The following is a 13,113-nucleotide window of genomic DNA, read 5'->3' on the forward strand; positions in this document are numbered from 1 at the left end:
TGTGTGTATTTAAGAGAACAAAAATGGCTGGATGAAAGATGCAGAGCCTCACATAGCTTATGGCTATTTGGTACATTTGATGGGCAGCAATCCTTTCTGTCCCAACTGAATTTAAATTATTTACATCAGCCTGCTGACATTAACTACTCAGGGAACTGATTCCTCCCCACCACAGTCCCTGCACAAAGAGGCCACAGCTTCCTACATTCACTACATCATTTACAGTTTACAGGAAAACTAGAAACTGAGACTCCCCAAATTCTGATTCGAGCAGACCATCTCACTTTTCTGCCTGGTTCCCACCTGGGAAAACAAGGCCACACTTTCTACTGTGCACCACCACACTGCAGAATTGCAGCTCCTCCTAGAATGAGGAAAATGTTGCAATACTAAACTTCACAAACCTTACTTAGGGCTCTCCTCTGTGGGAAAAAAAAAAAAATCTAAACAGCAAGGAAATACTCCTTTGCAGGTCTGATTTCACCCAGTGATGTTAATGAAAGCTCAGATCCTCACTTCAGTGCACTGTGATGCACTCAGTGAATAAACCATGAGCAGATGTGGAACAGCACACAGCATCTCCTCCAGAAACTGTCAGCAGGATGAGGGAAGGCTGACCTGCCTAGCAGTGCCAAGCCCCCTCTACTTATAGGACTTTTCCCTTGAAAATATCAGGGATTTAATGATGTAACTTATTCTATTATCTTGCTCCACTGACACCATGATTATGAACTCATAGTTGAGGCACAGACCTTCACACATATTTCTTTAAACAGTCAATTTGCAACTGAAATTTTTGGCTCAGCTCCTGTTCTTTTGGTGTTTCTAATGAGAAGGCAAATCCCAGCAATAATCAAGTATTTCTTCAGCTACTCCCACCAAAGAAAGCAACAGGATATGTAGAGCCTTGGTTTTCCTTTCACCCTTTGTCTTGAGATCAAAGGCTGCTGCCAGGTCTTTAGGGATTTGACAGAACCACAGGAATCAAATATTGAAATGATCTATTAGGTCACATCTTGTGCATCATCTCCTTGGGCAGATGAAGATTGGCCTTTGCAACAGTTACTGGAGCTTGCTTATATTTGCTCTTCACTGCAACACCTCAATGCACAAATTGTATCACAATTAAAAGCTTTGCTGCTTTCAACTTTGCCTGGATTCTTTATTCACCAAAGTCTTTCAGTGCAGTTTGTGAGCACAGCAACCAAATATTTCCTACAGTTATGAGCATCAGGGCCCAGTCCAGTCTACAGCATCAGATTTTAATAGCAAATTGCCTGACTGATGACACATCCTCTGCTGCTCCAACACTTTTTTTTTTTGAATTCTATAAATAAACCCATAGTGAGTTAGTTAAATAAAATCAATCAGTGAGTTGATGTCAGTTGTTAGACCACCCCATGAATAGTCTAAGTCCTGTACTTGCACTGTTCCCACTGACACAATGCCTGGCTGGGCACGGTGAATTCCATAGGACAATGCTGCTGATCCTACAGAAGTGACGGCTGTGGTCACAACTTTAACCTCTTCAGCCCAGAGATCACAATAACCCAAAGTCTCTTTTCTTTCTTACAATCCTCAGCATGTTTGAAATCTCCCCTTTTGCCACCTGCTGGGATTGCAAGCTCCACTTTGGGGGTGCACAGCAAATACCTACCCTGGCACACACACAAAGCTGCAGAGAGGGAAGAGCTGGTGCACATCACAGAGCCAGCACCACTTCCACTCATTTTGGTTTTTATTTACTTTACTTAGGTGTGAGTGTAAAAGCTGGGATTCCATAGCCTTAGACTGTGTGCCTGTGGCAAGCAAAGTGAAAATAGGTCAGCTAAAAATTAGAAATAAATGCAAATACATCCAGAGTGGCCACTGCTGTTTAGAGAGAGACACTGTGCTCCTGCAGGGCCTGCACCCCTACCCACAGAGCTCCTGGGCAGACTGGGACAACCCAGGCAGTGCAGGGTCACAGGGGGAGGCACTGCAGGTGCCCAGAAAAGCAGATACTCCTCTAAATTCAACCCATGGAGACCCAAGAAAACCTCTAACAAAGCCCCAATAAAAAGAAGTAATCAGAGCAAGAGCAAGGAGCTCAGAGTGATGAGCTGAGGCACACATCCATGAGCACCACCTTTCTCTCTCTCCCTTCCATGGTTCACAGCTTCCAAAAGTGCTCAGGCCTGCCAGCTTCAGGTTGTGTGACGTCCATGAAGGACAATATAAAGACAAAATTCAAACAAATGACAACATGGAATGCTTTGGTTTTGTGACATCAAAGACTGAAACAATGACTGCATTCAGTCCTTGAATTCAGGACTGGCAGAGGTTGGAGAGGGCCAACAGTGAGCAGGGAGCCCTGGCTTTCAGCAGCTTGCTGAGCAAGGCTTGCTCCTTGCTCAGCCCCAGACAAGCAATTCCCCTTTTCTGCAGAGTACAGAGAGGCAGAAAACTCTCACACAGGTACCTGTGTGCAGAGCTGACAGTCTGGGAAAATACACTTTTGCTGTTCTGCCCATCTGTGACAGGCACCCCTGCAGAAATGACACCAAAGTTTTTGTGCAGATGTGGCAGATGTTTAAGGACACTCTAAGAGGGCCAATCACCCTCAATCAAATTTTAAATCAGCTTATGAAGAGATGACAGGGACATTCTGCCCTTCAGAATTAGCAATCAAATCTACCTTATGCAATGAAATTACAAAGCTTAAAAGTTATTAAATTACAACAGAGCTTTACATCTTTCAAGAGTTGTCTCAAGTTCCTGAGCAGGCCAGGAATTCCTTTCCACTTCTCCATTTGTATTCTTGGCTCACAGCCATTTCACAGATGAGACATTTCCAACTGCTGAAATTAATCCATCAGCTTAGGTTTTCCAGAGCATCCAGGAGATGCTTTGGGTGGAAGTGGGAGTCTGGCTCTGGAAAGGAAAGCTGCTGTAGGGCAGAGTTTCACACACACATTGCACATGGTGCACAGTCAGGCACTTGTGTCACAATCAGGAGGTCATGAACATCACCAAACTGAATTACAGCTGCTTGCTGCATTTTTTAAGCCAGGAAAACAGAAAAATCCTTCAAGCAATGTCAGTGTTTCTTTGGAAGTCTGACAAAAGACTAAAAAAGAGACACCTAAGCTAGAGTATACAAAAACAGCAACCAACCCATCCTTTTTTTATTCTCATTATTACTGCCACAGAGCAGAGTTTTCAATGGGAAATTTAAAGCTTGATGTTATTTCCCTGTGACTTTTAGGTTCTCCTCTGTGAAGATGGTACAACAGTCACATTAGAAATAGAAAGTAAGATTTAGAAAGTAAGATTTCAGCAGAGTTTGGGACCAAAGGCTCCCAAACTTCCCATGGAATTTATGTGCTTTGGGAAAAGCCAGCACTATGTCCTTAAAGGGTTCTGTAACAAATGTGTTTCCCCTGATTCAAAGAAGAAAAGAGAAGAAATGAGAGGTTTAAAAAGCACCAGCAAACTATGATGATGAGCATTTAAAAAGCCAACAACATTTTCCAGACTGTGTTCTCTCTCTATTACTCCCACACACAGTCAGATGCAGAGTTATGATCATTCCACTTCACATTCACCAACATCCTTCCCTCCCCAGGTTCAGCAAAGGATTGAATAAGTTCTCAAAATACCACACATTGGAAATGCAAACCTGGAGGTTCAGGAAGATCTGAGGGATCTGCCATGACATCTCAACATTTCCAGTGACAGGAGATTTAACAAAACAAGACTTTTATGTCCTTTATTTGAACGTTAGGCAGTGAGGGTAACACATGTAACATAAAACTATAAAAAAACATCAGCAATGATATGCTATAGGAAGATGCTCACTAGTGTTTCACTAGAAATAATGAGTAGATAATTTTAAAGTCTGGCATGGAGACAGGAATTCCCCCATGTGCTCTCAGTGTCAATGTGGCTGTTCCACCCAGCACAAACTCCACAGCGAGAAAAACGATTTGCCACAAGAACTCTGATTGTTCAGGTACAACTCACAGATATTTTAGATCTTTTGATTCAAAGTTTCCACCTGTGATGCCAAAAGTCATCAGCTGTATTATAAATGGGCAGGTGACAATGTGCTGGACCCCATTTTGGGCTCAGCACAATGACTCCAGAGGGAGTTTGCCCAAACATGATGTTAAAAGGATCCATGATGTAAAATCTGGCCCAGAGCAGGTCCAGGGATTGCTGATCCAGCTGTGAGCAGGCATGCTCTTACATTAAACTTAATGTCAAAGTTAATTACAAATGTTATTTCTGCTCTATTGTTTCATAAATGCAATTTTATTTATAAATATCCTCTCGCTTTGCTGGCCATGTACACAGGAATCTCCACCCCCCAACACTTCAAAGGACATCAATCTTGAGGAAATGCAACTCCCACACTCTGACTGTTACACAGGAAAAACACTGTTGTTATGCAACACTACACTGTTCCAAAACACCTCAACGTCAGACCCTCAGCTCCAGCCTCAGAGACAGAAATTGAAATTTATCAGCCATGGAACAAGTTCAGAAAACTGCAACAGGGTCCAGATAATTACAGGGTTTATACAATTATACAAAGCTCCTCCTCAGCAAAAAGGCTTTTTTCTGTACCTGCAAATGTGCACATGCAGGTATTTAGGAAATCCATAAAATTTAGGAGTTTATTTTGTAATTTAATGCAGATTGACCATCAAACAACACTTCCTACCCTACTTCCCAAACCTTTTCTGCCAGATATTTGGGGCTTTTTTCCTGAGCTTATAAATGGTCATAAATTAAGCAACATTGCTGAGTTGTTTGTGAAGGAAGGTTATCAGAGATAACCCCTCTCTCACTGATAACCCCAAGTGAGCAGAAATGAGGCACAAGTTCCTCTCCTTTGTTTTTCTTGCCTACATCTTTTCCAGACTTGATATTCCTGTTGACAATAAAACTCAAAGAGTAATTTTTAAAAACACTTGTCTTTCAGAATGCAGCATTTGACCTAATTTTAAAGATAAACTGCTGCCACAGGACAGGTAAATAAACTGAGTTAATTCTAACTAGCAGGAATGCAGTTAAAAATCTCCAAGAAGACTGCAGCCAACACATCCAACATCCAGCGTGCTCCACAGTGACAACTTCATGGAGTGCAGGATCACTATTCAGTAACAATTTCAGATAACAATAAATAACACGCCCATCTTCAGTAAAAACAGATTTCAAAGAGACATACAGTGTAATCTCCTAGTCAAGATGTAGCTTTTCTTGGAGTTAAAAAACATTAATTTTGCAAAGATTGCTAGGAAACATTTGATGACAGTCACCAGTTCTCTGGTTTATGTCTCATCAAAAGCCAGGCAGTTTGTGCTCAGCCTCTCTTTACAACCTTCCTTCAAAGCACCACGCTGGCCTGACACTGATAAATACTGAGGGGAGAAGACAGGCAAAAGGTGATACAGCTCCAGTCACACCTTTACAAACAGATGCTCTACTACAGATTTAAAAATAAAAAAGAGGAATTCAATGAATAGAGCTGCTGCTTTCCAGGATCACAAAAGTGTTTGCAGGACACCTGTTAAGAGCAAAAGCATTCCCTCCCTTCCAAAGGCCAATTATCCAGCATGAGATCCGAGTCCGGTCAGCACAACTACTAATTAGGGTTCTCCCAGGCTTTTTAATTTACAAATTGCTTCTCCATGCCTTCTCCCAGATTCTGAGAGTTATCACAAATGTCTACAAACACAACTGGACAAGTATTTAAAAGCAATTTTGTTCTGTATAGAGTTAATCCAGTGCATTCAAAATAACTCACCCACTAATAGCTTCACATCTCGAACGGTGAAATCCGGGTCAGGCATTCTGTAATTAGCAAAGAAAGCAAAGTTAAATACTGTCAAGATAAGCATGGCTACACTCTCGTTACCATAATAAAGGAGAAATAAATGTATGGTGCTCTTTGTCCATAGTGCAGGAGGTGGAATCAAGCAAGGCCCCTCTCAAGTGTGGACAGTGCAAGTTTTAATGACACACATGACATCTTTGCATTGGCAGTGTACAACAGTTTCTCTACTCACAATGAAAGAGAAGAGGTGTCTTTTTGAGCACTTTTTATCAGCACCAGAGAGGGAGAGAAGGGAAGGGGTTGGGAGTGATTTCAATAAAATCCTAAATGTTTACAGCTTGTTAAGCAACTCGTGATGCCTCATGTCTGTTCCCCAAGGTGAGCATTATCACACTTGCCAAACTGAGGCACAGAGCAGTAAAACAACCTGCTCAAAGCCACATCATCACAGGTTGGAATCATGGCTTGGAAATAAAATATATTTCAAAAATATTTAAAAATAAAGCCGGTTGTTTTAATGACTGTTCCAAACCTCCTTGTCTGGCAGAAGACATCCCAGCTGTATTTGGTGGGTTGGGAAATTGTTCAATTCAATTTGGGCTAATTCAGAGCTAAATTAAATGGCAGCATAATTGGTTCAGGGATGTTGATGCATTTACAGGATCACTTCTAACACAGGCAGTGTTTTAGGGCATAATGTAATTACAGAGTAGCCTGGTCCAGAAGTGAGTTCTATATGTCAGGGAGACAGTAAAATTCTGCAGCATAGAAACTGGATGGAAAAAGAAAACAAAAACAGTGCTGAGGTTTTAAGGGTGATTGACTTCATTTTACTGACAATATTTCACACTTCACATTGCACAAAAGCTGACTAAGGAATTGTAATGAAAAACAGCCCAGTGGGACGTGCCAGCTCAGTGCTCTGCCCTCTCATACTGCCCCACATTGAAGATAAACAATTTTCTTCTGGACTTTTGACATTATTTAGTTGAAAATTCGAATAATCCAGCCCATGGGCAAACATGCAGAACAATAATTTTTACTATTACGAAAACACTGAAAGGTAAAGTTAAAAACTACATTTACTGGCATGCACATATCTTGAGAGCTACTTGCCAAATTCTCTTTGTCCACTTTCTTTTACCCTTATCACCTTCTCTGGTGGGATGCAGAGGCTGGACAGTATCTTTTGTTAGTTCTCTGCCAACCCTCACATCTTTGCATTTGGCTGTGAGGGCCTCACAGCTTTGGAATTCACTCCCTCTCTGGAATGAAACAGCCTGAATCTACTGACCTTCAGGGTTCATTCAGAGCTCATCTTTTCTTTCCAAGCACTAGAAAGTCAGAAATAGGGGAAAAGAGACAGGAACCATTTGTGGGCAACAAGAACATGCCAGGCAAATGACACAGCTTGCTTGTGTTTGGTGTCAGAAATGTCCAATAATTAGATAGGCAATCTTTTTCATATTTATATAAATCAAAATAAAAATCAACTGCCACACTCCCTCTTACACAATTAGGACTGGTTTGCTACAAAACTATGATAGCAAAAATCCCCAAACCAACTGTTTTCTTGAATGTCACCAGTCATTTGGTTTTGTGTTTATAAATCCAGAACAGCAGCAATGCAAGAACTGTGCAGAAATGTTTTTCCCTTGATGTTATGCAATTTTCAGACAAATGCATCCATGAATGCTTCCAAAGATTTCAAATATCATAAAAGGTGGTGAGGAATAGTACAGCAGGGTGACTTAACAGCAAAATGTGACAGTACATTGGAGATGTTCAGCAGTCTGTAATAAACAAATTGTGTTGCTGGTTTCCTCAGAGAAAGAAATGCAAACGCCTTAGTCTGCACTGGGTGCATTTTTGCAAAGGTTTAAAGATTTGCTAGAGAACCTATTCAAATCCTAATGAGGATGAGCTCTGGCCAGCACAGGTATCTGATTAACTACAAAACAATGCGAGATGACTGCTGCTAGATAAGAGATAACACCTCTGCAAAGAGCATTCTCTTCCTGAGTTACAATCTTGGAAACCGCCCTCCAAGAAAAACAGCTTCTCCTCTGCTGAGAGATCACAGCGGGGCTTTCCTGCTTTCAGACCTACAAGTAGCCGTCCATGATGGTCACAAGTACAGAGGGAAGCAATTTGCAGAGTTTCATTGTAAGGATTTTTCCTCATTCCTCTCATTCCTTGCCATTTCAGAGCACCTCCAAGCACAGTAACCAAACTGTTCAGCTCTGTACCCCTGCCAGGCACAGACAGGCAGGCTGATTGCTCAGCACAAGCACAAGTGGAAGCTTGCATCAGCAGATACTCAAAACGTCAAAAGTCAAAAAATCATCTTATGTCATGTATGTTGTGGACCATTGTATCTCAAAAGTCACCCTACAGATCTGGATCACCCAATCCACCACATGATGATGTTCACAGCCTCCTGTCACAAAGTTTGTGTCTGCAGGATCAGCTCTCATTTCCACACTCCTTCACTCTGGAGCTGAACTGGTACCGTTGGCACAGCAGTGGGAACTGAAACATCTTCCCAGTTTTCTTCTTGAACTGAGGGGAATTTCATGTGAACTTCCCCAACCCCAGGAGGAGGATCTGGGTGCTGGGAAGGTGCTGCTCTGCCTCCCAAACACTCCCCAGCCTCACTGAACAGCTCATGGCTTCTCAGGAAGAAATTCTTGAAGCTTTTCCCACTTGTCCCTTAGAAGCAGCAGTTTAAAACCAATGCATACAGAGAGAGCCTACTGAGCACTTCTTGTTCAGAGTTCAACATGTAAAACAATTTCACTACATCACCAGAAGCACCACAGCAGCTCCTGTTTGCTGTTATAGTAAAAGGACACATTGTTGTCAAATACCCCAAACTCTGCTTGTCTCTTTCTCTCTTTAAATTATACTGGGGTGCCTTGATTCCTTTTAATTAACAATTGGGACTCCCTGTTCCCCTAAACTGGGAGGTGTTCCACAGCTGGAAACCAAGGTGAAACTGAGCAAAGTAATGATGCTTTCAAAAAATTATTTCTCTTTCTTTCAGCAATAGTCAGTTACATGATCCTAATTTCCAAAAGTATCAAAGAACATTAATCTAAACTATGGATTAAACACTGATAATGCTTTTAATACTTCTCTTTTAGACACTGTCACTGTCATAAACAAAGTTGCAGGATTCTCTTATTAAAATACCAAATCCTTTATACTGGATATTAACAAAATGCCACCTCAAAAAGGCTCCAGTAATCTCATATTTAACTAGACATTATTAAATATTTACAAAGCTGTAACATTCTGAAGAGACATAATTATAATGGAAAACGACAGGCATCATTAGAATCCCAACTGCAATGAATGAAAGAATTGAGAAGTTAAAAACTGAAGGGAGTTTGTTCTGTCATTACAGCATACATTGGCTGCAAAAACCTTTGGATTTCATTCCTAACTTTCACTGCTGACATATTTTTGACTGTGTAGTACCATGCTGTATGCACTTAACTTTTACAGACTTCATTATCTGCTTGTTTATAAGTGGAAAATAATCATTCCTCCTCTCAAGGGTGCTGACAGTCTTACTAATTGCAATCCATTTTGAGATCATCAAAAGAAATATCAGATACAAGTAAAAAGCATAATGGTTATTTTATAAAAGCATTTATTAATCACCAAAAGTTGGTTGTAACTTACTTAATGCCCAGTCCATCCTTATTTCTGAAGATGAGGGGAACTCTGAGAGCTTCTCTTTGCACATACTCAAAAGTGAAATCTGTGGAAATGAATAAGAACAACATCCAAAAGCAATTACAATGGTGTTGGCACCTCACAGTTGCATTTTCTCAGACTCTCCCCATTTCCCTTTTCTCACCAAAGAACTCCCTATCACCTAAAGAGAAATAGAAAGAGAATGCATATTTTAGATCCAAACCGGAAACCCAGTGACAGACAATGCTGTCCCAGCTGCTCCCTATTTTTCCTGTTCACTGATGCACATAAAATAGAAGCCAGTCAGTTTGTCAATTAAGGTCTGTGTTGAAACACCCAGGCTGTAATGAAATACCAAATTAACAGTTAAAAGAAAATCCTGACCAAATACTGCAAATCAGTCAGGTATTTTTGGGCAAATGTGTAGTTTAAAATGTATGTGTAAGTTTAGATTTTCTAAGTTACACATTTCTACTTAGATAAATACATGTTTCCTTGTGAGCATTATCAGGTTCTACCAGAGAGCTCTAATTCCATGAACACATAATTCTTTTTATGTGGGGGTTACTCTTGGTTTCAACAGAACAACTTCTCTTTTATTTAATCAGCAATGTAACTCCAGGAGCTGATAGTCAGATTTTACACAGCTCCTAGCACTTAGGAAGTATGTGAAAAATGAATTGTGGGGAGTCACAGTATAATTCACAATCAAAGTGAAAATTAAACATAAATTTGTTATGTTAACACTGGCCAGAATTACCTTGTTGCTCCTCTCTGAGGATTACCCAGGACTGGCCTTTCCTGGGGATTTCTCTATGCATGGTCTGACACAATAGCAGTGATTTGGGGATTAGAGAGGAAGTTACAAGGCAGCGATTTGGGTGAGCCATGGCTACAAAACCCCACACTCAGTTTGGAGCCTTCTGCCACAGAGAGCAGAGGAATTCCTGCAGCAGCCATGGACTGTTTCTATGGCTCTGCTATTCCCCCATTTTACAGGAAAAAATTACTTTTACAAAGCCTTTCCATACACTGCCTGGCAATGGAAAGCACTGCTTGACTGTGCAGCACTACAGAACACCCTGCCCAAGCCAGAGCCCACTCCCTGCAGTTTATTCAGGCACACTCTTGGTGCAGTTCAACTCCAAGACTCTTCCAGCTGTCCACACTCCCTGGGCCAGCACAAACACCTCAGCCTGAGCTGCTATTCCTGATGTTTCTGTGCTCTAAAACCCACACTGAAAGCAAGAGGAGAGCCAGAGGCCAAACTCCCAAGCCTGCACATGTACTGCCCTCTATTTTTACTTTTTCTTTGCTGTATTCAGTTAGTAATTATGACAAGTAGGGATGTAATGTTCCTACTTAAGAGTTACCAAACCAGAGCACTGTAATTATCCATTTACAGGAACATTAAAACTACAGAAACTTTATTGCCACTAGTGTCAAAGTAAGTGCAATGAACCCTCCATTCAACTAAGGTTACCCAGTAAATATTTCTGTGCTAAATAAGTCATCCTTGCCCATAGGCATCCCCATTAAAGCTATTGCCTTTTGGTAAGCAAATAAATAAACTACAGAGACTTTTCACAGACACTGATCCGAGTCAGAAAGTCAACAAACATCAGGAGTAATGTTGGTGGAAGAAGCAGAGGCACCTATGAAACCTTGCAGGCTAGACAACAAGTAGCTACAACAAACTGCATTTCAAGCCAAAATTCAGACCATTTCAACATGAGTTATCATTGAAAATAAAAACAAGGACATGGAAAAGGAAAAAAAAAATATTGCCCAACTAATTCCATGTGTTCATATAACTTGTTTTATTCTTACATACTACTGTCATTGTTTCGACCAGATTCAATTCAACTCTTAGGTTTATAGAGAAAAAAAGTAAACCAATAGTAAAAATAAAACCAGAGCAAATAGCAAGGCAGATCCTTTCTTCCTAATGCCCCAACAAAGCATTTAAATCCCTTGTGGGGTTGAACAAAGCCGACACAGACCACAACAAAATAACAAAAGACACTCATTTATTTTCAAGTTCCCTAGAAAGGAGAGAGCTGCCCAGAGATTTTGGAGCTGCCAAGCCAGGGAAGATGTGGATTGTACTATCCTTAGCATGGAGCAGTGGCAACCACTGGAGTGTTTGGAAGCTGAGGGTAGAATGCAAATTAATTTTCTGGAAAATTAATTAACATTTTCCAGCTAAAAAATAGTTGCTTGTGTTTTGTTTGGAGGAAGAGGGGTCAGGGTTGAGCTTATCTCCTAAACAAATACCTTCCTAAGTAAGATAGGTATTTAATTTCTCCACCACATCAACTTTTCTAAAAGGAGCTTAAAATGCTCATGCAAAACTAAGCCTAGGGGAGAAAAGGAAATTTTCTAAACTCGATTAGTGGTTCCACACAGCTAGAGCAATTTCAGGAGGATTACAGCCAAAACTTCTTTCCTGAGAAAGCCATCCTAAAGAGGCTCCATCAGGCCGAGTTTTGGCGATAGCCATGTGGGATTAGGGATCCGTGTCAGCAGCACAGCGGTGAATAAAGGTGACCCGCAGCCACCCGGCCCGCGGATTCCCGGGCAGAGCTCTCCCGTTTCCCCGTGCGCCAGAGCGGGGCTGTCTGGCTCTGCTTACCCTCCGGAATTCCAGGCACCTCAGCAAAGCGAGGAGCTTTGGGGAGGGGAGCGCTGTAATTTAATATATGATAGACACACAAAGAAGTTATTGACTTTAAAGTCTCCGAGCCTGGCGAACGGGCTCATCAATCGCACCCTTTCGCAAGAGGGGTCCTGCATTCAGGAGGGGGCGGAGGGGGAGCAGGAATCACCTCTGGCTGGCTGGGGGCTGGGGTTTCGGCCTCTCCCGTGCCAGGAGCTGATTCCTGCCCAGCCCGGTGCCGGCTGGGGGCACGGCGGGGGAGCTGCCACGGATCCCCGCGCTCATCCCGCACCGCTCCGGGGCACAGCCTCCCTCGGGGCGCGGGGGAACGGGCCGGGCACCGCCGGGCCGGGCCGGGCTGCAGGGCCCCACCAGCAGCCGCCCTCGGGTCCCCTCGGGCCGGCAGCGTCACCGGATCCCCGGGCCGGGGCGCGGGCGCCAAATCCGAAGCCGGAGCGGAGCCGCACGTGGAGGCGGCGGCGAGCGCGGCCGGACAGCCCCGGGCCGGCTGGGTTACCTTTGCCGTCCATGGCATGCACGAAATCCCCGTGGTACATTTTACTCTTTAATTTCTCTTCCAAATTGAAACTCCTGATGCTGACAATTTCCTCCACGTCCGAGAGGTCCTCGTTCTCATCGTACCGCCTTCGGCCGATGCAGCGCTAGAAAAGACACAAAAACCAAAGTAAAAAGCATTGTCCGGAAAAGATAAAATCGAGGAAAGCACATGGATCGTGCACGACAGTTTGATAAACACATTCTAGGGGAAATAATTAAGATGGCAAGACACGAACTGAACAAAACCTGGACCCAAACAAGCTCCAACCCCGCTGTATGCACCTTTTCCATCCCGTGACACGGAACTCGGCAGGAATAACAGGTGCTTGGCTTCAGGAAAACTCAAACTTGGGCTGCTGAGCAGGGG

At 42.6% G+C, this 13,113-nt stretch overlaps 1 protein-coding gene across 1 annotated transcript in view; it reads right to left on the bottom strand.

Annotated features, from left to right (window-relative positions):
• Positions 1 to 13,113, bottom strand: part of KDM2B (lysine demethylase 2B) — a 103,229-nt gene that overhangs the window by 89,138 nt on the left and 978 nt on the right. The window contains exons 2-4 of the mRNA XM_058037194.1: positions 12,706 to 12,850; positions 9,515 to 9,593; positions 5,795 to 5,841 (exon numbers count right to left, since the gene is read on the bottom strand). Coding sequence (XP_057893177.1) covers positions 5,795 to 5,841; positions 9,515 to 9,593; positions 12,706 to 12,850 — 271 coding nt within the window. The remainder of the gene's footprint in view (positions 1 to 5,794; positions 5,842 to 9,514; positions 9,594 to 12,705; positions 12,851 to 13,113) is intronic.

This window comes from Melospiza georgiana, chromosome 18 (genome assembly GCF_028018845.1).
Source record: "Melospiza georgiana isolate bMelGeo1 chromosome 18, bMelGeo1.pri, whole genome shotgun sequence".
Lineage (NCBI taxonomy): Eukaryota > Metazoa > Chordata > Aves > Passeriformes > Passerellidae > Melospiza > Melospiza georgiana.